Source organism: Bombus pyrosoma, linkage group LG14 (assembly GCF_014825855.1).
Source record: "Bombus pyrosoma isolate SC7728 linkage group LG14, ASM1482585v1, whole genome shotgun sequence".
NCBI classification, from domain to species: Eukaryota; Metazoa; Arthropoda; class Insecta; order Hymenoptera; family Apidae; genus Bombus; species Bombus pyrosoma.
The window spans coordinates 6,113,954-6,138,264 of record NC_057783.1 but is presented as its reverse complement, the minus strand read 5'-3'; the positions used below and the strand labels follow the sequence as shown (position 1 = coordinate 6,138,264).

Sequence of the window (24,311 nt, the reverse complement as noted above, 5' to 3'; positions counted from 1 at the left end):
TAGATTTTGTGAGAGCATACATCTACTATCCCGTTGACCGCGGATTCGTTATCGAACCTAGGATCATTGTCATTAGCGTCTCGAGTATCTAATTACCACGGTTACTTGTCGATATCTGTAACAATCATATTTGCTCTAGTCAATATCTTCTCTATTGCATAACGACAATGTCTAATCACAACGAAGGTTTGTTTCACGCCCTTAACCCCAGCTCTAATCCTAACGCCAACCCGACATATATATATATATATATATATATATATATATATATATATATATAGTATACAAGTTACTATGTTATTCAATTATAGACAAAGTATTATATTTTCTAATGCAATATGGTTTATAAATAAATAGTATATTTCAACATAATTTCAAGTAAAACAAATGCAATAGTTTGTAAGCAATATATTACATTACATTGTAAAATTAAATTTAATGTAAATTGGTACATATTTCTCCAATTTTATTGAATAAATTAATATTTTAAAGGCAATTTAACTGTTTTATCAATCGCCCCTAACTCCATCCGCCCCGATCCTTCTTTCCCGTCACATTCATAAATTATAGTAAGGGAACACGGAGAATTTGTCAAAATTTTAGTTTGTTTACATTTTAGATGTAAATAAATACTGAAACTGTAAATAAACATTGAAAAAGGAAATAAACAAACCGAGAATGTAAATAAACATTGAAAACGTAAATAAACAAAGCGCAACCAAAATAAAGGAAAAATGTAAACGTTTAAAACTTCCCAGAATGGTGACGTTACTTTTAAGAATTTTTGCAACTTCTGGAATAGGACGTCTTTTTCATAGAATTTTCGCGATTCCGAGAATATGACGTAATTTCCAAGAATATCTCGAATAAACAAATGATTTAATTGTGAGCTGGGTGATTTTTCCACTTTCCCGTTTCAGAACTTCGTTTTAAAGTCTCTCAACTTGCTCTTATCGTCTTTTACGATCTTCTTTCTCGTTATAGGATTGGGATTTCTAATATCGCTGGCTATGCGAATGATTATTAAATTGAATGAATAAACAGTTGATTAACTTTAATTAGACGTTCATTCAAAGCTTTTAATTAATGTATAAGTTACATAAATTATATAAATTCTGAAATTCTACTATTCGTATTAGGATAACTTAATTAAATGACGTTGCGCGTTTTATAATATTTCGATAGATCAATCTTTTATACAATTCTAGCTAAAAATAACTGATACATACGAAAATACAATATTTGTATATCTAGCTGTCCTTGTCGTACACTAATGCGTTCCTTGTTTTTCACACGGCATAAGTCTGTCCCTGTCGCACAGTAGTGCGATCCTTGTCTAGTATCTTCTGCGATACGTCCTTGCACGTTCTACATTCCTGTTACTTTTTCATGTTTTTAACCAGATCCGATAGATGGCAGCACTTGAGTAGTCGTAGACAAGGAACGCATTACTGTGCGACAAGGATAAATACATACCTTGTGTTGGACGAAAAGGGCGGTAATGTGCGAGCAGGATAGAGATGTGCCCTGTGTTAGACAGAGAGGGCGACACTGTTTGACAAGGACAGATACATGCGCATTCTGTAGGTGTCAGAGAAAGAGGGCGACGGTGTACGACAAGGACAGCAATAGCGATTAGTTCCAGTTCGTTCTATCTTTTCCAAAAAAGCCTAATTGGAAGCATTAATTTCTGTTGTTTCGCCATTTTAATTACCTCTCCGTTTCACTGTTTTGTTTACTCCATTTAAGTGAATCCGCAATTGTCTTTTTATATAGCATTTGAACTTCAAAACGCGTATACAAAGTTCAAATTCTTAACAAAGCTACTGACCGTACATATGTATATGAATTAAATTAGGCTTGCCTAATATGAATCTATAAATTAGATAATAATTTTTATAAATAAAATTTTGGTAATAATTCTGAGAAACTACGCTTATATTTTTTTTAGTATTGTTTTCAATTTTCGCTTTTCGGTTTACATCATATTTACATTTAATATTCCAAGCTCTTATCTTACCAATTACTTAATTCAATACATTTCATCATTAGCTTACGTTCTGTTATAGTATGCTCTCTTATTTATTACGTCTAACTTATCTATATCTGTATAATGGAATGTACTTACAATTATACTTCTATAATTAACAATTTTTAGGATGATCGTACAATTAGGCGTGTACAATGGTAGATTGTAGAAATGTACGATTTGCATAATATATCTTATAAACGTATAACTTTATCTGCAGATATAAAGGAATTTTATATACATATCAATTTACAAATTAATCCTACAGACACAGTGGCTATAAAAGGTACTTGCGCATACCCTTACTTTTCAATAGAACTATTGTTTTCAATCAGATTCTCCATTTCATGTTTATAGTATCAAATTGTTATAGTAATACGGAAATATCACTGAATGATATGACGTGATATGAAAATTGATATACTTAGACCTAATTAATTAGCCTGTAAATGCTACAATAAATACAATCTTACAATAAATACTTTTTATAGCTAGCATATGTACACTTATGTATATCAGACATACACAACCCTAGATGCATTGAGGACAATCTCTACCGTCCTTTAAACCTTTTTAACTAACCCCTTGTCTTATAATATCATGAGAGATTATCGCCTGATATATTTTGCATCGTTTCAAACATTAGAAACGCCAATTAGAGTCGTCACATGTTTTGAGGTATAAACATACGCAAAGAAGAAGAAAAAAGAAAATAAATACAAGTTTTGTCACTGACTATGGCACGGCCTGTAGTGAATTAATCCTTCGATTTAATTGACATGTTTTACGTGACTTAATCGACGTATGAAGTATAATTAGCTCATCGTCATTTGCCTTGTATATACAGAATATTATAAAGTGTTTTTCGATTTGTACATATTTGTGGGAAATGTTAAGTTTAAAAAATACACAAATCGTGTATAATACGCAAAGATATATAAAATATTTACAATACACTTTTCAAATTATACACGTAAAGATATGAATCTGTATAAATATCCGCGGCTCTATAAATAATTATTGTCATTATGTTTATACATGATATGTAGCATATTAACATGACGAGTCATATTCGTTATTCGAAGCCAAATGGTTAGTTCATAAGACAAAGGTTTAGTCAAAGTTTTAACCAACTATATTACATCTCTTACGACAATGACACTTTTTGAAATACAACGCGCATGCCAAACAATTCCACTTGGCAACCGCTTATCCACGAAACGTTGTCTTGCTGACAGCGTGGTTACATTTGCTAAAGAGGAGGTTGCTGTCAGGTTATCGAACTCTTTCTCATTTTTTTCTCCCGTTTTTTCAACGTCCAGATGGATAGCAGTTTTATCGCTGGAAAAGGCAGGAGATTCCAGCTTTTGTTTTAGAAAGTAAGTAGCTTTTTCAAGCTTTGAATCGGAATTCGTTGCTCCCGGGCGTGCCCGGATCTTTAAGGGATCAACTTTTCACTGGATCGCTAGAGGATGCATCCGATTCCTTGTTCCATTTCAACACTGCCTCGCAGACAGAGATAGGAATCTGCAATTTATTCATTTCTATAGAACATGCTGTTATGTTTATAACATTATGACAGACTGTACAGAGCAAAATCAGATTACATATTTACTTTGATGTCTTAATGTTGTATCTCTTGTTGAGAACTTGTTGCCTTGGCAAGAATTCTATACATAGAAGGATATAGAAGTTGTCTTAGAAGGCAGAAATTGTTATATAGGATTATATTGTTTTATATAGTTGCTTTTTTGGAAGAATTATTATACGCAGTGTTACAGTGATCAATTCCCATGTTTGGTACGTGATACTTTGAAGGTTTTAGATATGAGAAGATTGAAACAGTCCATGAAAAGACACTTTGATGAATAGAATGCGTTCTTTTATTCCTCGTGATAAACTTGTCTTTTTTAAATGTAGACTTCCTTCGTCGATGCTCTCAGAGGAATTTTAGCAGAAATTTCGAAACTCATGAGTATCTGAAAAATTGACAAAAGTATTAATATATTAAATATATTATATAATATTTGCATTATTTAATTTGAGTTTTTAAATTGCGTGTAATGACTGAAGTATCCTTATCAATTATTGATTAATAATTCACGATCAAATCAATTATAATTCCTTACCAATTAAGTTTGCTCTCAAGTGTATCTCGAGAATCTTCAAGCTTCAGCGTAATAAGAGATTATTTTGCATTTCAACTTGCATTTTCGATACATCCGTGAAACTGTCATTGTCGATTCATTTATGTTCTATGTTATTCCTGCACCTGTTCAAGCGAAATAATCAATACAATGTTTCTTTCGCCAATCCCATATTTTTTCATATTAATTAAATCAACGATAAAATTGCAACACCGAGTTCTCTTTCTTCACAAATGAATAGAATAAAATTCGCAATAGAAATTTCTTGAGAAACAGATAAAAATAAAACGTAGATCGACGAAACAGTGAAAATAAAAAAACAGAAAAATTGCACTAGGAAGAGGCGAACGATTTAATTCTACTAATTAAAAAAGCACCTCGATAATCTTCTTCTTTGGTAGATTCTTCAATGTTTCAATTCTTCTTCAGACATTTGAGAAGAGAAAAGTTTTATGCAAACGCGAGCCATCTCTGTTGGTGCTTGCCTTTGACCATTGCGATCAGATGAAAAGCGGAGTCTTTTCTACAGCGACGCAGGTGAACGGCCGGCCAGGTGAAAAGCTGACAGTTTGAATAAAGCACGCTGCGCTGAATTACGGGAGACATGACCGATCCAACGTCGACATCTTCTAGACGACGCCAGATCAGCCAGAAGACCCGAAAGAAATCAGCGTCCACCAGAAAGTCTCAGAAAGGCTTCTTCAGGTAAGAGCGCCCCTGTGAAATGATAAACACTTTACAACTTTATATTTGGAGAATTTTTAAATCTTTATACACGGTGTCTTGTACAGAAGATTTAATAATGTATCGAATATTGTATGTGAAAGTATAGGGGGTGCAGTTCAACCCTTTTTTATATGCAATATTATACCTTTAGCGTATATTACTATATACCTTTGAATTAATTTATTAAAAAATAATTGAAAAAATGGAACGTGATTAAAAATTTATTTTATCTACTGTATGACGTAGCGAGTACATTATTTTAGATATTTTGCTTATTGTGTGCATTCTATACGTGTGCGCGCCTTAAATAAAAATCGGCGGTATAGTTATTATGCAGACTGATCTTTTAAATCACGATCATTGAAATGTATACTTTTTAGATCACAGAATTATTTTACCAAGGGCCATGAACACTTGGGAGAAACTAGAAATGTCCTGGAGGAACAATCTCCATTCGTCTATCCTCCTTGTTCGCTCATGTTCTCTTATTTTCAATATTGGAAGGCGAAAAAACGTACCACAGATAAAGAACGAAGAATGGATGTCTTCAAAGCCAAAGACTCGCACGATCTTCTACGGAGACTTCGTGTAAGGAATTACAATTTTGATGTGTGATCTTAATACATGCAGACTATACAGGGAATCATAATCTTACGATTATTGAATTCGACAATTTGTTTAAAAAATGTCCACTCACTTGTATTGCGAATATTTGCTATTTTGCGATGAACGATATATCAATCAGAGGCTTAATTATTACACCATACATTCCTATCAATATACATTGCAGAATACATTAAAAGATATTAATCATTCGTACTCAATATTTGCGAGAGTATAAATATTTCTACAATTTGTCGTAGAATTCAATCTAAACGCTTACTATAGTTAGGAAGAAAAATACTCCAAAGTATAGAAATTTATAAAATTAATAATAAGTTTCAAATTAGAAAATTTAAAATCGTAAGTAAATTTAATCAATTTATTATAAAGATTGTTAAGTCTGTGAACGTTTAATTACTGATTGAACTTTGATTATTCGATTTCAGAAGAATTTCCTTACTTGATACGAGTTGTACGATTATGTTGCAAGGTGGACGTGGACATCGAGGCTCTAGAGGCGAAGAAACACAAAGATTTGGAAGAAGCTATAGCCATGACCGACGTAGATCCGCAGTATTTCTCGGAATTGGATGGAGGACTAGTCGGAGAAAAATTTTCTGTGCGCAACTACGTAGAGGACACTCGTGAGATTTTAAAGGTTCGGTTGCTAGCTGGACAAGAAATGGACGATTGTATTCGTATAGACCAACAATTCGTCGAGGAGCAGAAACGACTCGATGAGATCAAGGTCTGGTCTTTGCAGATCTAAAACCATAAATTTGTTATTAATATATAACAAGAAAAAAAGATAATAAGTATCAAAACAATGTTTCTATGATAAATCTCATATTGATACGTACCAAATTCCTACGTCTTGTATTAGAATGTCTGGAATATTACAAACAGGATATGCATTGTTAATTTATTTTTTTCAGTAATTTAAACAATGATGATTTATTTCCTGGCAATAAAATAATTTTTGTCCTCTTTATTCTTACTTATTTCCTTAGCTAGGATACAAAGTCTTTAAACATAGCGCTAAATTGTAGACAGATATATATTTTATACATTATAATCTCGTTTCCATAATTCAGTCAACATTGAAAGATTAAATAGGAAAAATTGCAAATTCCCTGCAATATCTCATTCTTCATTCAAATTTCTAATAATTATTTTCTCATCCAAATCTATCTCTCTAGTATCTAGTTCCTCATAAATACTATATGCTTCATCTATCCTACCAGCGACGATTTCGTCGATACGTGAGCGGTTTCGAGGAGTTCCTTTCGACGGATCACGAGGAGAGCATGAAGATTCTACAGTTGGCTGAAAACGAGATAAAGAAGACTAGGCAGATCACAGACAGGAGGAACAAGCTTTCCGCAGAGTACGGTAAAGTCAGACTGGACGTGTACCATTGGGAGGAGAGCTGGAGGACAGTGAAGATGTGTCAAAGATTCCTCTATCAGGTGTCTCCGCTCGCTTGGCGGGCGGAACACGACTGGATTCATCGCACTGATTCTGGAGAAAGCATCCTTCACAGAGCTGATGATTTATTCGGTCGATACAGAATGGTTGACGAAGTTGCTTCGCTTGACGTTCTCATAGGTAATTCGCATTATTCTACATTTGTATGCTTTCTTTACCTTGGAAAAGATTCTATGTTAGAAGATATTTCGTTAATGTCTTGCATGGAGGTTTTATTAATTATGCCATACCTTTATACTTACCTTTTTCCTTTCGAGATTTATTTTTCATTCATCGTTGCGAAAGGAGTCTTGGAATAATCTTCAAGAACGTTTCTTAGCTTTGACAATTCTAAACGACACGAAATTCTAACAATATAGAAAAATGCGACAGAATATGCAAAGATGTGTAAAATATCCAAAGCGCTAGTTGTAGTTTTGTAGTGAGGAACATTTAGTAGTAATATTTAACAAACGATATAATATTTAGCGAAGAAATCGTTAGTTAGAATATTTGTATTCTTCGCATCGAAGTGCTGAAAATTATTGCTTCGTATTTTTAGACTTGTTCGAGCAAGACATTAACAAGGCAGGCCCGACAAATATATACTTCGAAGATCCATTTGAACTGATCTACGTGTTCAGAGCGATAGAAACGCAAAATCTGAACGCGTTGATTCACTTGGAGTCTCTGGCAAAGCCGATGTCTGAATTGATGGTGACGATTCAGTCGGCCGAAGAACAGATCCAGGCGGAAGTTACGGAAATAACCAACACAATCAACGAGCTACAAGTAAGAATTCGATTAATCAACTCGTTAAGGACCAATCGATAGTTTATCATACTGTTATAAACTTACAAACATTTCTTCTTCTTTAGAATCTTTAGAATTCTCCTTCATATAGCCACATTGTACGAAAATAGAGTTCGTTAACGCAAGTTAATTGAAAAGAATCGCGTTTGAAACGTTGCGTCAATGCAACGTTGGCTTTTAATGGCTTGAGAATTATAAATACAAAATACCAGAAATAAATAAAACAAAATAAAATAATTACAAGTAAATCAATTTTAAGAATCATGGCACACATACTTACTGATGATAAATTCAGGATACCATTCGCAAACTCGAAGCTAGAGCCGCGGAATTGGAAAGTTACGCGAACGAGCTTCTAGAAACGTTGTTCCGCGATTCCGTTTGTTCCGAGGAAGTGCTCCGTCTTCAAGTATTCGTCGAGGATACGTATGAAAGCTGTGTGGCGCCGAACGATGCGAACCTAGACAGTTTCTCCATGATGAAATGGATCGAGAAGACGCACGAGGAGTTGAATTTGAAGCTGGATACTCTACCACCGGAAGTGGTCCAAGCTTGCGAGAAGGAAGGCTTCAAGCAGGAGCTGAGGGCTATGAAGGAGACAGAGGAAGCTGCCAAAAAGGTCAGATAACTCGGAATTATAAGAATTACTCGTTATTATTTAATATCCTCCATTCCTCGCTTTCTGAATGCATCGTGGCATAAACTGCGGATATTTATGCATTTATGGAAATAGTGCACAAAAGAACTCGTGGGAAGTTTCAAAAGGTAAAGGCACGCTTAAGGGAGATTTAACAGTGGAAAGATACATTCGTGAGAAACTCAGAGTTACAAAAATGCATTTATGGGAAATTTAAAAGGGCAAAGATGCGCTTATGTGATATTTAAGGGCGCAAGGATACATTTATGAGAGACCTAAAGTTGCATAGACGCGTTCATGGAAAATTTAAAAGGGCAGAAATACACTCGTTGGAAGTCTGAACGTGCGAAGATGTATTTGTGGGAAACTTAAAGGTGCGATTATTCGCTTATAGGAAATTTAAGCGTGCAAAAATATATATATATAAAATTGTACAAATTATTTAAAGTATAAAACTGGTTATAGTACTCAATAGGTGAGACGAATCGTTGCTTAAATTTCGCTTCTTTAGTTATATCTCTAAAAGTCTGTATAAATATTCGCAGCCTGCTTATGGTAGGTAATTGAAATATACTTTGATGGTTTCGCGCGTTTAAAATGTCAAATGCGAATTTGTCGGTTATAGTTTGAGCTTATGCAGCGATTGCTGGCATCTCTGCAACGTGCTATAGAGCCACCTCCGATAAAAAGGCGGCCTGCAATGCGGCGATCGACTCCAAAAACTCAAAGGTTGAAATCGATACCACCCCCGCCGAAGCCAACCGAGCAGGAGATGCAATATTTGATCTTTTTCACCAACTATTGCAAACAGGAGGACTTCACCGCCTATCGCGATCAATTTCCGGACGACTTTGACCTGACGTTTCAGGATAAATGTTCGGAATCGATCAAAAGTGCGGCATCCGAGGATCACAAGGGAGAAGAAGATAACAGTCAACGAGATTTGAAGAGTCAAAGAGAATCGAAAGAGACTCTACAAGATTTTAATATTACTGAGACTGTCGACTGATCGGACAACTTTACAAATTAACGTATTATAGAATATTAAGAAATATGCGAAAGTTTCTTGTACTATTGCTGCTAAAATACAAAACGATATGTGTTGTACGCAGGAAACGCGTGACGCTGATTTTTATCATGTAAAAGCAATTGTACAGATTAAAAATTATGAAAGCAATTCATCACGGAGAAGATTAAATCTCGTTACTTAATATTTGATCGAGTTTTTACATTTTTTGTACAATCTCAGATTCCACTCTAGTGCGAGTTAAAAAAGAATTCTTCTTTACTTTTTGGTCAAGATTCTAGCGAAGTTCACAGGAACCATCTCTGCTCACTTTTACATAATAAAGTTTCAAACTTACACCCGCCCGATCGATCATTTTTGCCATTTCAATTTGTGGAACTGTTCCAAAGTAAAAACATAATCGTTTATCATTATCAAAGCTGTGATACTTTAAAACTCTCTAATGAAATCGTGGAGTAAAATGTGGCAAACGATCATGGAATAAATTTCGTACTAACCGAACATGATAGCTACAAAGAAATTATTATACACGATAGCGCGTCTGTATCCGCGCAATATGCAAATACTGTAACCATTACGCGGCTACGTATAACGCTTGAAAGGAAGGATAGTTGTTTCTTAATCCTGGTTCACCAGGTTAAAACACCGATGGAAAGAAGCTACAGCATAGCGAATAACCGAAACAAATTATTGTTTTAGCCAGAGAGTTCACCGCGACTCTCCAATTATTCATAGTGTTCCATGATTTCGATATTACCTTCGCGGACGAGCTGGTGAATAATTCACGAGGCTTTCCGAATCGAAAATCTTCGTCGTCCGATTAAGTAATTGAATTAATCAGGCAACGCAGCAGATGAACAGATGGCTTCCGCGTGTTCCTTCCTTCTCCCTTCCTTTCGCTTCCTCTTTCCTTCAATTGAAACACTTGCACGATTTACGCAGCGCGAAACACCGATCAAACGTAACGTCGAGGTCGCCTCGCAGCGCGAAGATTAATTCGAGACGCGGAAACGTCTGTGCAATAATCTTTTCTCTATCTTGCTTTTTCTTTTTCATCTTTAACGGACGAGTTGGTGCGTGCGTTCTCCGCTTTACGGCCGAAAGCCACGCGCTCGAGTCATGGCGTTTTCAATTTTTACGGGAACAGCTGCGCGCTTCCATAGTACACGAACGATCCGTTGGTTTGAAGATGAAAATTTTACGCGATTCTCACGAGAACCCTACGGGAGGATAAACTTGCCAGGGATTTTTCGTTCTTCAGTTCCTCCCACGTGCATTAACATTGCAAATCATTCTTCTTACGTCCCGCTGTTTTGGAGATTGTGCGAGCAACATGAGCGAGATTTTAATTGCTTCTTTGCGTACCTACTAAATTAATCATTTGTAGATTCTATTGATCGAATTTGATGTCTCATGTCTTTATTAATAAGATTAAGAAGATAGTTTCGAAAAATGTCTATGATTGAAGATTACAGATGAAAAATTATAGGTCATAATTTTTGTCCTTTTAAAAGAGCAATTTAAAGATTCGGCGTGTTAATTAATTATACGTGAAAGGTATATCTTTTCGTTCAATTTTGGGATTAAATGCGTGCCAATGTCGCTCTTTTGATCATTGAAAAAATATTAATCATGCAGATTGATATTAATCGAGCACAACCGGTACAGTAAATTAAATTAATATTTTTCGTCTTTTGCAAGGCAGCAGGGTGGATTTGTCACCTGTTTTTGAAAGATTTGTATCTTCCAATTTATCAGACTACTCCGTTCTTCGATTGTTCCATCTTAAAACGTTCCTTTTCAGCGATTAAGTGACGTAAAAGCCAGTAAATCAAGAAAAACCGGCATTGTCGCATTTGTTCCGTGTAATCTTCAATTAGAATGTATTTTTATTTTCATACGTTTGCAATTAACGAAGAGCATGTATTAAGTAAATTGAAAGTCTGGGGCATCTTTTACTTCCAGATCTCGTTTTCGAGAAGAGCGAGTTTGGGAACTTGCTAGGTAACTCGACATCTGCAAACTCAATTTCCTCGAAAACGGAGATACGTTTTTGAACTTGGTTTCCTAGAAAACAATGTCCTGAACGAACAAATTTACTTTCCAATTTTTAACTTATATTTCTACGTAGAATCAGCTTTTTTCTTTGATCGCACGATTGCCAGAACAGCCTCTGTGTTAAAATAATTCTTATATAAATATTTAGAATATTAAAGAAAAATATTAGAAAAGTTTAGAAGAAAATTGTCAGAAATCGAATGAAACATATGTAATTCCCAAGTTCCACGGCCACTTATTCCTCATATAAATATCACAATTTCAAAGATCATAATCCGAATGTAGTTTCTGAAACTACTTTGAACGATCAAGAAAATCCATGTTTGAACCTTTATTTTATATTTCCTAATTTCACTCCGATATGATTGCCAAATTCTATAGCCGCCCAATCCTCGTATAACTATAGTTTCAGATTATAATACGGAGGCTTTGAAACCGTTGCAAACAATTAAGAAAAGCCAGGTTCGGACCATCGCGACTTCAATAATCCCCTCGAAACTCGATCCTCCATTCGTTTCATAAAATTCAAAGCACAGTGAAATCGTTGCTCGCTCTAATTGCACCAAACAGTCGTTCAGTTCATTGAATCACCGTGAAGCAGGGAAGATGGAATAAAATTAAAAGAGAGTCAGAGTAACGGTGTAATTGAAGAGGAGTTGAATTCAGGGAAGGAGAAGCGATTCTGAAATTCTTATGCAATGAAAAAGTAACGGGTTTCGGATTACTTTCGCGGAGTGGTTGCTTGAAGAATGTTCTCGTAGGTTTCTCCTTTGCATCCCCGTTTCCCAAAGGACTTCGGGCTAAGAACAAGAGGACCCGGATGGGAAAGGGAGAGAAAAAGCGCACACGTGTTTAGCCGGGAACGAAAGAAATCGGCGGAAATGGAAAAAGTGGGAGGAGGTCTGCACGTAAAGGAAGTAATTTCTCCAATGGCATGATAAAAAATAGAAAGAAAAACCAAGGAACAAGGATAAAAGATCGTACGGTGTTTCGTCTTCGTTGGACATCGATGAAAATAGATGAAAACGCGTGGACGTTTGCGCGGAGTAAGCAAGTTGATGTTTGTTATCAATTTGCGAATTAATATTTACCTGTCTCGTTGATTCATCCAGTGCATGTGGCCTATTTTCGCGCAGATGCGAAGGAATTTTGCATCTGACGATTGTTTAAGAATTATTTCTATCGTAATTAATTTAATTATCGTGTGATAAATGGGTGCATACAAAGAAATTATGTACCACATTTTAGATAGCTAATTTTCCAGGTACAATCATTCCCTTACCTGCCACATTATAATTATCCAGGCATCCTGTTCTTATTCTTTTACAATTTCTTCTCCTAAGAAGAACAATTTCGACAAATAAATTATCTTTAATTCTGACAAGGACAAAGAAGATCCTTCCTCGGTAAGATCATTCCTCTTTGTTCTTATGACTTGTACATTTTAGGGTACACGAGGCCTCTAACATACATAATTTCTATACTACACGTATACAGCCATATGCAGTAAGATACGAGATGATGTTTTATAGCAGGCTATTATGGTGTTCGGTGGGGAAGATTCGCAACGACATGGAATCGATACAAGGGTCCGACGAAGTCGGTGTTGGAACGTCTCGGGTAAATGAGAATTTTGGCCCTGACATGTTGTCTGCAGACTGTCATCTCGACGCGAAAGAGCTACAAAGGGAACTGGGAAGGTGAGGGCGACTGTAGCAAGTCGAGTGCCACGTGTCTGCCATCGATTCCACTTGTAGGGTAAAGGTGGCGAGGGTTGGTGGCTAGTTAGGTATCGTTGCAAATGATCCTCGCCATCTCTCTTTCAATTTCTACCAAGTGGTGACACTTGTGTGTGCTCGCGGTAACAACAGTTCGTCGTGCTCGAAAGGGAGAAATTTGCATAGAGCATCCTCTCTAAAAATAACGAAGACGAAAATTCTACTAGAGATAACCTATTCAGCATAATATAGCGGAATAACACCATATACTGTCGGAAGACAGATTAATCAACCGCATTTTCTGTCATTTTCTCAATCACATTACATAAGTACGTACGTGATTAATATTCAATTCTTAAAAAGTAAATTTCGATATGTTCGAACCCTTTAATTTTACTTTTGCCATTTCACGATTCATTACACGGGCGAGTCTTATCCATACAATTCTTATTACGCAATTCGTTTCGTAAATAAAAAAGCGGTAGACCTAGTTAGATAGACCTATTAAATATTGCAAAAATTAGAGACCTACAACCTTAAGCACACGGAATTTCCAGAGATTAAGAGACGTCTGGATAATTACATAGAGAAAATCTCACAGGAAAGCGAAAGAAGATTAAGACTAATTCGAAAGAAAACGGATTATTTTTTCTATCATGGTAAAAGCACCAGCTGTGTACGAGGTTTCGGAAGAATGGTCGGCGTTTCAGTGGAAATCGCCCAGGGAAAGGCCGGATTTTGCGTACTTCGAGGAGGCCTTTCGAGATTATCCCCATAGCAACGAGAATTGCTCGATAGCAGACTGGCTAGGGGGCTCTTCAACCAAGTCAGCCCCTCTCTCCTCTTCCTCTTCCTCCTCGTTCCTGTTTATCGTTCGTCTGTTTTCAACCCTTGCACACCACCCCGTAACTTCTCCCGTTTTTTTAACACAGCCGATGCGGGGAAACTGAGAAGACAGAGAGAAACATACGGTATATAGAGTATTATGCCCTGTACCGTTGGTTCCTCTTGGTCCTCCTGCGCTATATTATTCACCATTCAGCTGTCCGTGAACTCTCCTCAGAGCAGAGAGGGCCTTTTGTCTCGCGCGCCGCTCATCCTCGCGTTTGAACGCGCGCGGTCCGCTTTGGATTACACCGGCGAGTCTTTGCAGCTTCTTTTCTTTCCGCTCGTCTTCGTCTTCTTCCTCGTTTGGATATAGCAACGACTTAGATATTGGCCGACACTACACCTTGTTATGAATCCAATAAAGATGGATCGTGGGTAGAATTGAATTTCAGATGCGTACAGTTCTAACTGGCTGCAATTTTATTTATTTACGGTTTATGGTCGCGTAGATTTTATGTACGGCGTACGTACATTTCATCGTACGTCCGGGAGATTTTCTTCAGGAGTAATAGTAAAATTTATTTCCTATGTTGCCTCGTCCAGGTTCTTTATTTATGGATACGAATCTATCGAGTTCTGCGCAATAAGACGTCTCTACGATTTCGAAGATTTTTCTACACTGCTATCTGTGCAAGGTTTTCTTTTTATATTAGGAAAAAAAACAGCTGACTTTTCCCTTGAAGCTGTGTCAATGTGTAGAGGAATTGAGGTTGATCTTGCTGATATTTCTTGCGAGAGAAGATGCGGTCATGCGTCGCATTTGTTTAAGAATAAGTATTGAAACAACGTCGTACATGAAAGCTCTTATATATATGAGTAGAATCTTGATTATTAAAATATCGATCAACGATCGATTAATTGGAGATTAGAGAATGGTTCATTAAAAAACACAAGGACAGAAACTGAAAGGAATTGCTACATTTTTGTTGAAAAGTTCTCGTTTCTATTCTTTATCAATATATCTTTCATACATATGTATTTCATAATTATTTCGGATAATTAAAGTTCTACTACATTTCAAAGCTAAGCTGCGAGCTAGAAGATATAACGCAAGTTATCTCATCCATCTCCTGTTGATGCCACGGATTCTACCGGCGCACTGAATCTACGAAAGTTGAAGTTGAATTTCAAGTTTATAAAACAGCGTGATACGTATAACGAAATATTTTCACGAATTAATCTAAACGTAGAATCGTCCTACCATATGAAGAAGAAATATTAAATCAACGTTGGAGGTTCTCTTAACAGAGGAGTCTTTTGTCCGAAGTGGCACATTTTCGCATATTTGAGGACGCAACGAGAGCTTACATTCAGTTTCCATTTAATGTAAATGCAGCAGAAGTGAAAAATGACAATTTTTTTTCCATCAATTTAACAGTCGCCGCGTCACTTAGTTGTTTATTTTTAATTAAAGAAATGGTTATTCGCGTGTACATTTTTAGGAATCTCAGCCACGTGCGCGCGGATGATTCACACACATCCCCTCTGACTTTCTTGATGGGAATAAAAAGAAGAAAAGAAGAAGGAATCTGTTAATCCAGCAGCAGCCGGACAATTTTAACAATGGACCTCCATAGTCCTGCTGAACTACTTTATTCGCTATTCAGCCGTCCGTGAACTCTGGGATAAAAGAGGCCTTTGTCTCGAGTGCTACTCATCCATGCGTTTGAATATGTGTTCGTTTCTGCCACGAGCTACAACTGTTTACAGTATTCGGCTGAATATCGTTAAGAGCGAGATGACACCAAAAATAGTTCAGCAGAAATCACAGAGAGCTTGTTACTCGATGAAATTACGGAATTAGGGGAATTAAGAATGGTGAAATTAAAAATTAGAGAGTCTGGGAGATTAAGGGTTGGAGAGCTAAACGAATTAAAGAACGGAGAATTAGAGAAATTGAGAATTGAAAGAATTAAAAAAAAAAACATTAAAAGTAATTAAAGGAATTAAATTTCAGAGAGTTGGAGAATTTGGGAAAATTAAAAATTACAGAGTTAGAGAATGCGGAAATTAACTATTAAAAAAAAAAGAAATTAAAAACTAGAGCGTTAGCGTTAATTAAAAAATTAGAAATTGGTAGTTGGAGAAATCAAGAATTAAAGAAATTAAAAGTTACAGGGTTGGAGAAATAGAGAGATAAAGACTTGGGGAATCTCAATTCTTTAGAATTCGATAAAGGATCAAAGTGGTGTTATTGAGATAAACGACTTTGCAAAGTGGAATTATTAGATTTCAAGAGCACGATAAGAGGCTTCAGAATGTTTCTAATGAAAATGTTCAACGCTGTTTCTGCATGGGACTCAATTTGTACACATGGTGGTCAACTAAAAGGCGTGCAAATGATTGCGAACTTTCTCACGAGGGAGGCTTGGACAAGCGCGTTAGCCTTGTTGTTAATGGCAAGAATAATTAACGACCGTCTACAGCAGCTGTTCTTTCGTAGTTTCTATCGTTGTCTTCTCCTATTTTCTTCTTTAACTGACTTATTTTCCCCCAGAGAATTGAACAATAACCCCGCGCAGTAAATTGTACAGAGTAAGGCGCGTAATCGGTTGCCAGGATATTTGAGTTTGTTTAAAAAAAAAAAAGTGGTTCAACAAATTAAAGAATCCACGGGGATAAGAAACCATAAAGAATATCTTCTCTCCGTAAATAACTGACGAGGGAAGATTCCCAGCCCGCAAATTTAAAAATTTATGAAACGTTGGGGATATGTAGGGGATATGCGGATATATATTATGCAATTTTTTCCCAAATCCATTCTAAAGGAGTGAAAACGATCCGTGGAAATGCGGCTATTTTCCGATTTTCCAAATGATAGACCTAAAAGAAGGGGCTGAAAAGTTAGTATACGCTGTTTTATTTCTAAATCCTCTTTTTCCCTTCCGCTTTAAGAACGTGGAATGAGAAATGTACAATGTTATTTAAGAAAAAAGAGATGACCTCGGTTCTTCTGTCTTAAAAAGGTTCGTTCTATATCATAATGGACGTTAATGTTGATTAACTTTCATTTGAAACGATTCTGATTACACTATCAATTCGTAGTGATCGACCTGTTACTATTAAATTAAATCCTTCATCTTGTATCAGCAATTAGCTTTCGTCTCTAAAAATGTCTTCACCTTTGAAGATTTTCATTGATCCAAAGAAACTGCTTGAAAATCTCTTTTGAACTGAACGGACGATAGCCATTAATTCCTTCCGCGAACCAGCGATCATCTGTTTTCGACCGAACAAAGTTAAATTGGATGCTGTTAATCTTCCCAATTTTGGGTCGTCGACTCAAGCAGCGAAACTAATGCCATCTTGTCCCCCCATGGTTACACATTCGGGTTAATTAGCTTCATTAAAGTGGACGGCAAACGGGGTCTGTTAGCGTCTTCTTACTTAGAACGACGTCCTCATGAAGGAAAATTTTTACAGCGTCGAGCTTCAACTGTTTTCGTGTCTTTAGCCTTTCTAATGAATAATTCCAGTATACTCTTGGTGGCCGTCACCCTCTTCTAGAATATAATGATAGATATCTTTAAAATCTACCGAAGTATACGAGCTAGATTATGTTAGGGGAGAATTTATCTTCGAGGGGATATTTTGCTTCAACTTTACGTTCAAACGTGCTACAGTTTCTTGATAGTTGGTTTTTTTAAAAATGTTCAATTCGTCGAACGCTTCCAGTGTGAGTTAAATCTAGAGCTTAGGACGTTTAAGTCTAGAATGTTTGAATTCCCAAATATCGAGTTTCGTTCGTAATATCCTTTCAATTATCGGATTATCGAGTATTGTTCGTACTTTCAATTAAAACTTGTTTTTCTCATTTACTTATTTAAGGTCAGATCCACTCTGTCGGTTACCGCAAATGAGCCACGACCGCAATGGGAACGCACTATGCTATTAAAATTTGCACGCTTCCAGAGCAGACAGTGTTATAACCGAAATGAACTTTCCAGCAATGATCATAAAGAGTTATTCTTAATAAAGCGATTACATGAAAACTTGGCTATTCGAAAATCGTGCTAATTTCGTGCGAAATATCAATAAAATCCTTTCTAATTCGATGATTACGCTGCCTAGAAGGAACGTAATCTCTAGCTGAGATTTGAAGCTTCATGATTTACGAGCTAGTGAGCTTTACAGCTTCCCGCAAATCGTTTTATTTCGGAGCTTTATCGTCGCGGAGCTATTGCGACAAATTACGAGAAACGCGATTCCTTTATTTGGATTGCTTCCAGGAAGGGAAACTGCTTTGATGCGGCGCCATGCCAGTCGACGCGTTCCAAGATGTCGAACGAAGGATTAATTTGAGAAAACAGTACGTGGCCTTATACGTACGTACGTACGTGCAATCTTGTTCCATCGAGGAATACGCCGCCCTTTTCTATCGTCGTTTCTATACATGGAGCGAACTATAACGTGGCACGCCCACGAATCGGCGCCCACACTGATTTTCAGTACTTTTGATTCCGGACGTATGCACGAAAACGACAGTATTCTCCTGTACCTACACTCTCGTTCCTCATTTACATCTGTGTGCTACGATAAAAGGGACCCTCCGTCCCCATTCTCCCGTTTCACAAGAGATTTTTTTAGTAATTAAGATGAAAGGCTGTCAGCAAGGATGTCGGAGAATGGGGCATTTTTTTTATTATTTAAAAAAAACTAGAGAATAACTACACTTGATATAAATTGCTACAGTCGATTACAATCTATTATGATTGTTTATTATAATCAATTTACCATAATTGGTTATAATTTCCTCTAATTTTATATAGTTCGCTATAATTTGCTAGAATGTCGTTTTCTGAAATCTAGAAGCGTTCATAGATGAGAAGATCACGAGCTTTCGTATGCTTTCTCTGAAATTTCTATTCATCCGTTCAATTCGTTCAATTTGTTTAACCTTTCCAGAATCGAGTATTTTTCTACGCCTGTAGAAGACATTGTTTTAGTCGACAATAATAAAAATTACTTTTATAAGAACAGTTTTGCCAAGAGCACAGAAGCGGGCATAAAGAAGTTTACTGTGTCTGGTTAACTAATAATTTATCAAAGTAGAACGTAGAAGAAGCTAATTATTTTCGAACTTTTCCACGAATATGAGACGATATCTTCTAGCAGAGACACGATTTTCAATTTCAGCTTAACGGTAAGAAGTTGACGGCGCGCCGATATTTTCTCGTCGCAACGGATGGAGTTCCCATTCTTTCTGGTTTTTCCCCGTGAACGTACGCACATGTGCATCTAAATATACGAAACACATATATGCTGAACCGCCCACAGCTCGAACCGGTATATCGTACACTCGTATCCGACGATGATCCGAGAAAAGCACTCGCGTCTGGAGAACACTCGGTGAAAAAAAAGTTTTCCAAAGAAAGCAATTTGTCTTTTTCCCGCGGTGGCGCGCATTTCTGTCGCGTTCGGGTTAAAAAGGGCGAGGGGAAGAAACATGGTCGACCTCGAGAAATGATTAAAAATGCCAGATTTCAGACTCAGGCGGTACAGTTCGCCGTGTAAGTTGCCGACAGTGCAATTTCTCGTTGATGCTGACAAAGATTCAATTTTAAAACTGTCTCTAGTTAAAAGATTAAAGCGAAGTCACTGCAGTGGCTTTTCGAGAATTTTTCTTTTTTTGTTTTCCATTAAAATCACGAGGAGTAATTTTCTCAGGAATTGAATTTTCTGGCGTAACTATTTCTCGTAAATTATATTTAATACGGCCCAAGAATTTCATTTTACGATTGTTTTTATTACTAAAAGAAATATAAAAAATAACAGAACAGACGAGTATTTGTTTCGTTTAATATAATAACAAATCGTTTTTTTAAGCGATTGAATCGTTCGGTGCGTAACTAGCGCTTGTCGGTGAAGATATTCGAACATGATCGAAAAAGCGATATATGCTTGAAAAATAAGAGTCGGTCAACGCCTGTCAGATCGTACGAATTCTAAACGCGCGTGTCTGACGCGAGGCGTCTCGATCTACTTAACCGCGTTAAGAAAGTGCTGCAAAATTTACATAAAGTGTAAAGGTTTTATAATTCCACTGAGAATGAACTTTCCGTGTAGCAAAATTTTTCTATCAACCAGGTTACCCCTTAATCAAAAACTTGTATAATCACAAAGTAAAAAGTAGCGCTGCGCATCTATCAACTTTAACTGGGTCAAATGCAAATACGATATAATTGATTTCTAACCGAGATGAAATGATACGTAAAAAGATGATATTACGTTCGAGAAATGGACGATTCACCCGACGAGTTAACCCGTTCTTATCGGTTAACGAGTTAAAAGTAAAACGATATCGTAGTCGTATAAATCTTCTGGCAGAGAATTAAAACAGAAGGATCTAACGAATAAGACTTTCTCTAACGTTTAGACGACACGTGCTAAATTACTTAGTCTCTGCTTATTCGCAAGCTCAACGTACTCTTCCCCATTTCGAATGCAAAGAGACTGCTTTGATCGTTCTCTTCCGCCAATTATGCTTACCACTTGTTCTGCTGGATGCTAATAGAGGAACTAGTGTATGCAGATTTCAAGAAGATCCGCGTGAAACTCGAATTTCTCGTACGAATCGAACGACTGACGAGCGAAAAGGAGAGTTGCCAAATTGCATTAGTAATTTTTCAAAGGAGAACAATGCGGGATCAGAGATTTAATCTGGAATTTATGGCTAACGAAACGTGAAAGGCGTTCAATCGCCGGTGTATTCCGAGTAGAGATATTCCTGAGATGCTATCTAATATTTCCGTGGTACAATAAACGCGTTCTGTCGTTCGAATGCACATTGTTCCCATTGTAACGACACGAACTTTCTATCATTGTTTCCGTGCTCGTTCGTAGACTTCCTCTAACGAGCCAATGTTTTACAGCTTCTAAACATAAACGCTTTCCATCCTGACAGCATGTTATCGACATTTCCACGTAATAAAACTGGACCCATGAATTCTCGTTATTTCAGAAATTTCTCTTTTTTGCTATACTCTGCTTCTGACAGACAAAATGTAACAATGCGGTCATTGTGTTAAATGCATTAGCACTGGATATTTTATATTTCGTTTGCTCTGATTCCATATAACGATCCTGTTAACGCTTAATGGATCGTTACGTATAAATGTTTAAAAAATATATACTTGTCAGTGTAACGAGTTCAGATCTATGATCGCATAGCCTGATTCTTTCAATCACAGAGAATTATCAGAAAGCATAAACAGCAAAAAGCAACTGTAATTAAAACAAAAATGAATGTAGATCTTTAGCGTTCTGTTATAATATTCCAAGGATTAACGAATTCGATCTCCTTACAAGACGACAGAGCCACAATGTCTTAGACACTCGGTAGAAAATTGACGAAGAACGAAACGTTCCACTATGATACTTCAAGGTTAAAAAAATGATTAAATTCAATTCTGCTACGAAACTACAGTTTTGACGGTTCACATTTGTTTCGCTAATAGATGCAAAGGCAAGAAGGAGAGAAATAGTCAAATTGCACCCGGAAATAAAAGCACTTCTTAACGATGGAAATTTCTCAACGTCGAGCGTAATGACGGCGTTTCCAGCAGCAACCTCGTTTATGCCATTCTTCATCACAGCTCGCAGTGTACGGACGTCTCGGTACACTTTTTGTCAATGCATGTAGCTTTCCGCGTTCCACATTACATTGCTGCGACACAATGTTCAAACATCGGGAGCATCGCGACGCCGTTGTCGGACGAGCCTTCCTGTAATTACGTCGCGCCGTACAAGCTTTCTACGATGAGCTTGTACGAGCACAACGCCGTCAATGTCCAACTGAACGCGCGCGTTCTGCCACATTTTTCCAATTAACTGCCTATCACGATACCATCGTGTTCGCGCGAAATGAATTTCTGCAAGAACCATCATTTACCAAGCGTAAAGGTCGAACAGTGTTTCATCGACGCAAACTGGTATTTAAATGACTATTTTTTCGAATCCAGTTTTAATCCTTATACGTTCCAAATTGTGTATTTTTCTATATTTTTTCAAATTGTCTAAGTTTAAAATTGTCGTAATAAGCGTACGCTAAGTATCGACATTTCCTTAGAATGTATGAATTTTGGTTTAATAACCTTTTAATATTAAATTTCCCAGAAATGAATAAATCAGTCAAAGAAGAAATAACAAAATATAGCAACAGATATAGCAAAAGAGTCAACAAACATCGGAACCCCCTAATTACTAAATTACATAACATGTCGGACCAGATCCGCAGGCTGAAAAAATACTACTCGTTAGACCTAAGCACAAGATTTAACAAGATATTTACATTAAGTAATATTTACTTATTTATAATACTTACTTATAATTATACTTATCTGTAATAAGTACTAACTTATTATAAATAATTAGCCATGTCACTGCGCCACGCCAGAGAAAATTACTGAAAATTCTCAATGCGAGAATTGATCGTAAATTAATAATAAATAAAAAAAAAAAGAAATGAATAAATATTATCAACCTGATTAAAAGAATCCGTACGAAAAATTATGAATTGGTTGTTTTAACCCCTTTAATCATTCTGATATTAAATTTCCCACAAATGGATAAGCATCCGCAATTTAATTAGAAAAAGTCAGGCAAATTGAAAGAACCACGGTGCATAAAATCCTTTTGTGAAAAATTACGAATCGATTACTTTGATTGCTGTGATCATTCGCCTAGAAATAAATAAACATGCCCAGGCAAATTAAAAGGACCGCAATCCGCAAGAAACCGTTATGAAAAATTATACGAACTGGTTATTTTAATCTCACCAATCGTTCTAATATCAAATTTCCCATAAACGAACGAACATGCGCGGTCTGATTAAAAAGGGCACAAAATTATTTCAAGACGCGTACTCTCCATCCGTCTTCGTCTCATGTATTATCAGCCAGTGACGGGCAGTTCCATGGAGCTCCGCAAATCCTTCGTGCAGGATCCTGAAAACGGTGGGGTTCCTTTGATGCCGCGGCCGTGTTCATCGTGCGTGCGCGGCGTAAATGGCCGCATCCGCGCGCCACGTGCCGTGTATCCTATCCAAAGAGAACAATAACCGCGGTACACTCTCCTTTCCCTGTTTTTTTTTCCCTTCGCCAGCCTGTTTCCCCCCTTGTCGCCTCGTGCTGAGGGCTGATCCGCATGAATAAGTAGCCACGACGACCACGAAGTACGAAGACAGGCCTGTAGGAGGAAACATTCGACGAAACACGCTCCGTACGACGCACACAGCCGATCGTTATTGACCGGATGAAAGTAATTTCAAGGTTCGAGGAGAGTTACTCCCTCGCTTCGGCGAAAATACCACGTAGACGAATGGAAACTTTTCTCTCTTTGGTCGCGAGCAATTGGCCGAAGCTAATGTCGCAGCTTCCTCTTTCGAATTTCTATTTTTGCGCCGCGGACGCCGGGGAATCGAACTTGCTTCGCCTTAAGAATACTTGTGCGAGAACTAGGTAATCGAACGTTGGGTTCCTTCGTCGTTGGTTGGGCGAAAACGAAGCTTTCTTGGGATTTTCGAACGACCAATCTTCGAGGTTTATGACTTGACAAGCTGTACACCGATATTTGGTATTTGGGCGGCAATTTTTCCGAATTTCCTGTTAGCGTGGTCCTTGGAAGGTTACGCGCGCCGTTTACTTCGAGTTATTACAGCGGTGTGTATCAAACGCGGTTTCTTCGCAGTTTTAATTTGAAGCGGCACTCGTTCGATTTAATCAAAAGTTTAACTCGGTTATGTCGGATTTTTTCCCCCGCTGTCGTTAGAACTTGCTATAAATTACCTGCATTCAACGTGCGATTTATAATCAAAATTTCGATAATCTCGTTACATCGATGCCATGAATAATAAGAATATTGGTTTCCTCGTATGAATGTAAATTTGGGAAAGACGTCACGAAAGTTTCCGGAGGCATAAATTTAGTATTCCGGAGAAGATCGAAGACATCCTTTATCCCACCTGGACAATTTTCTAATGCGTAAATTATTCTGAATCGGCATTACGAATAAAACAACTGTAACAGTTCCAATGAATTTTCAAACTCTACGATAACTCTGATAAATGAATTAATTGACGAAAACTGAAATTAACTGAATCACGAGCGAGGTTATCTCAATAACTAAGTAACTACAGCGATTACCAGGTTTTCTTCAACCTCTTGAACTTTGAGGGACTGAATAAATGAACGACGCACGA

The 24,311-nt window shown here is 37.0% G+C and overlaps 1 protein-coding gene and 1 long non-coding RNA gene across 4 annotated transcripts; one reads left to right on the top strand and one right to left on the bottom strand.

Annotated features, from left to right (window-relative positions):
- Positions 1-3,400: 3,400 nt before the first annotated feature.
- LOC122574646 lies at positions 3,401-7,617 on the bottom strand. 3 transcript variants are annotated; one of them, XR_006319118.1, is made up of 9 exons: positions 7,236-7,617; positions 6,921-7,151; positions 6,747-6,831; positions 6,366-6,393; positions 5,966-6,270; positions 4,554-4,893; positions 4,159-4,301; positions 3,645-4,008; positions 3,401-3,556 (listed from the first exon to the last, which is right to left on the bottom strand). It is a non-coding gene; the product is annotated as an uncharacterized LOC122574646 (long non-coding RNA). The 3 variants fall into 3 exon arrangements; XR_006319119.1 differs by having other exon boundaries at positions 3,401-3,573; positions 6,921-7,617; XR_006319117.1 differs by having other exon boundaries at positions 6,921-7,617.
- Positions 4,745-22,356, top strand: LOC122574645. Its single transcript, XM_043742446.1, has 7 exons — positions 4,745-4,881; positions 5,283-5,490; positions 5,996-6,253; positions 6,750-7,113; positions 7,535-7,764; positions 8,081-8,404; positions 9,048-22,356. The coding sequence occupies exons 1-7, from the start codon at positions 4,781-4,783 to the stop codon at positions 9,429-9,431; spliced, it is 1,869 nt and encodes a 622-aa protein (XP_043598381.1). The 5' UTR covers positions 4,745-4,780; the 3' UTR covers positions 9,432-22,356.
- The last annotated feature ends 1,955 nt before the right edge of the window (positions 22,357-24,311 follow it).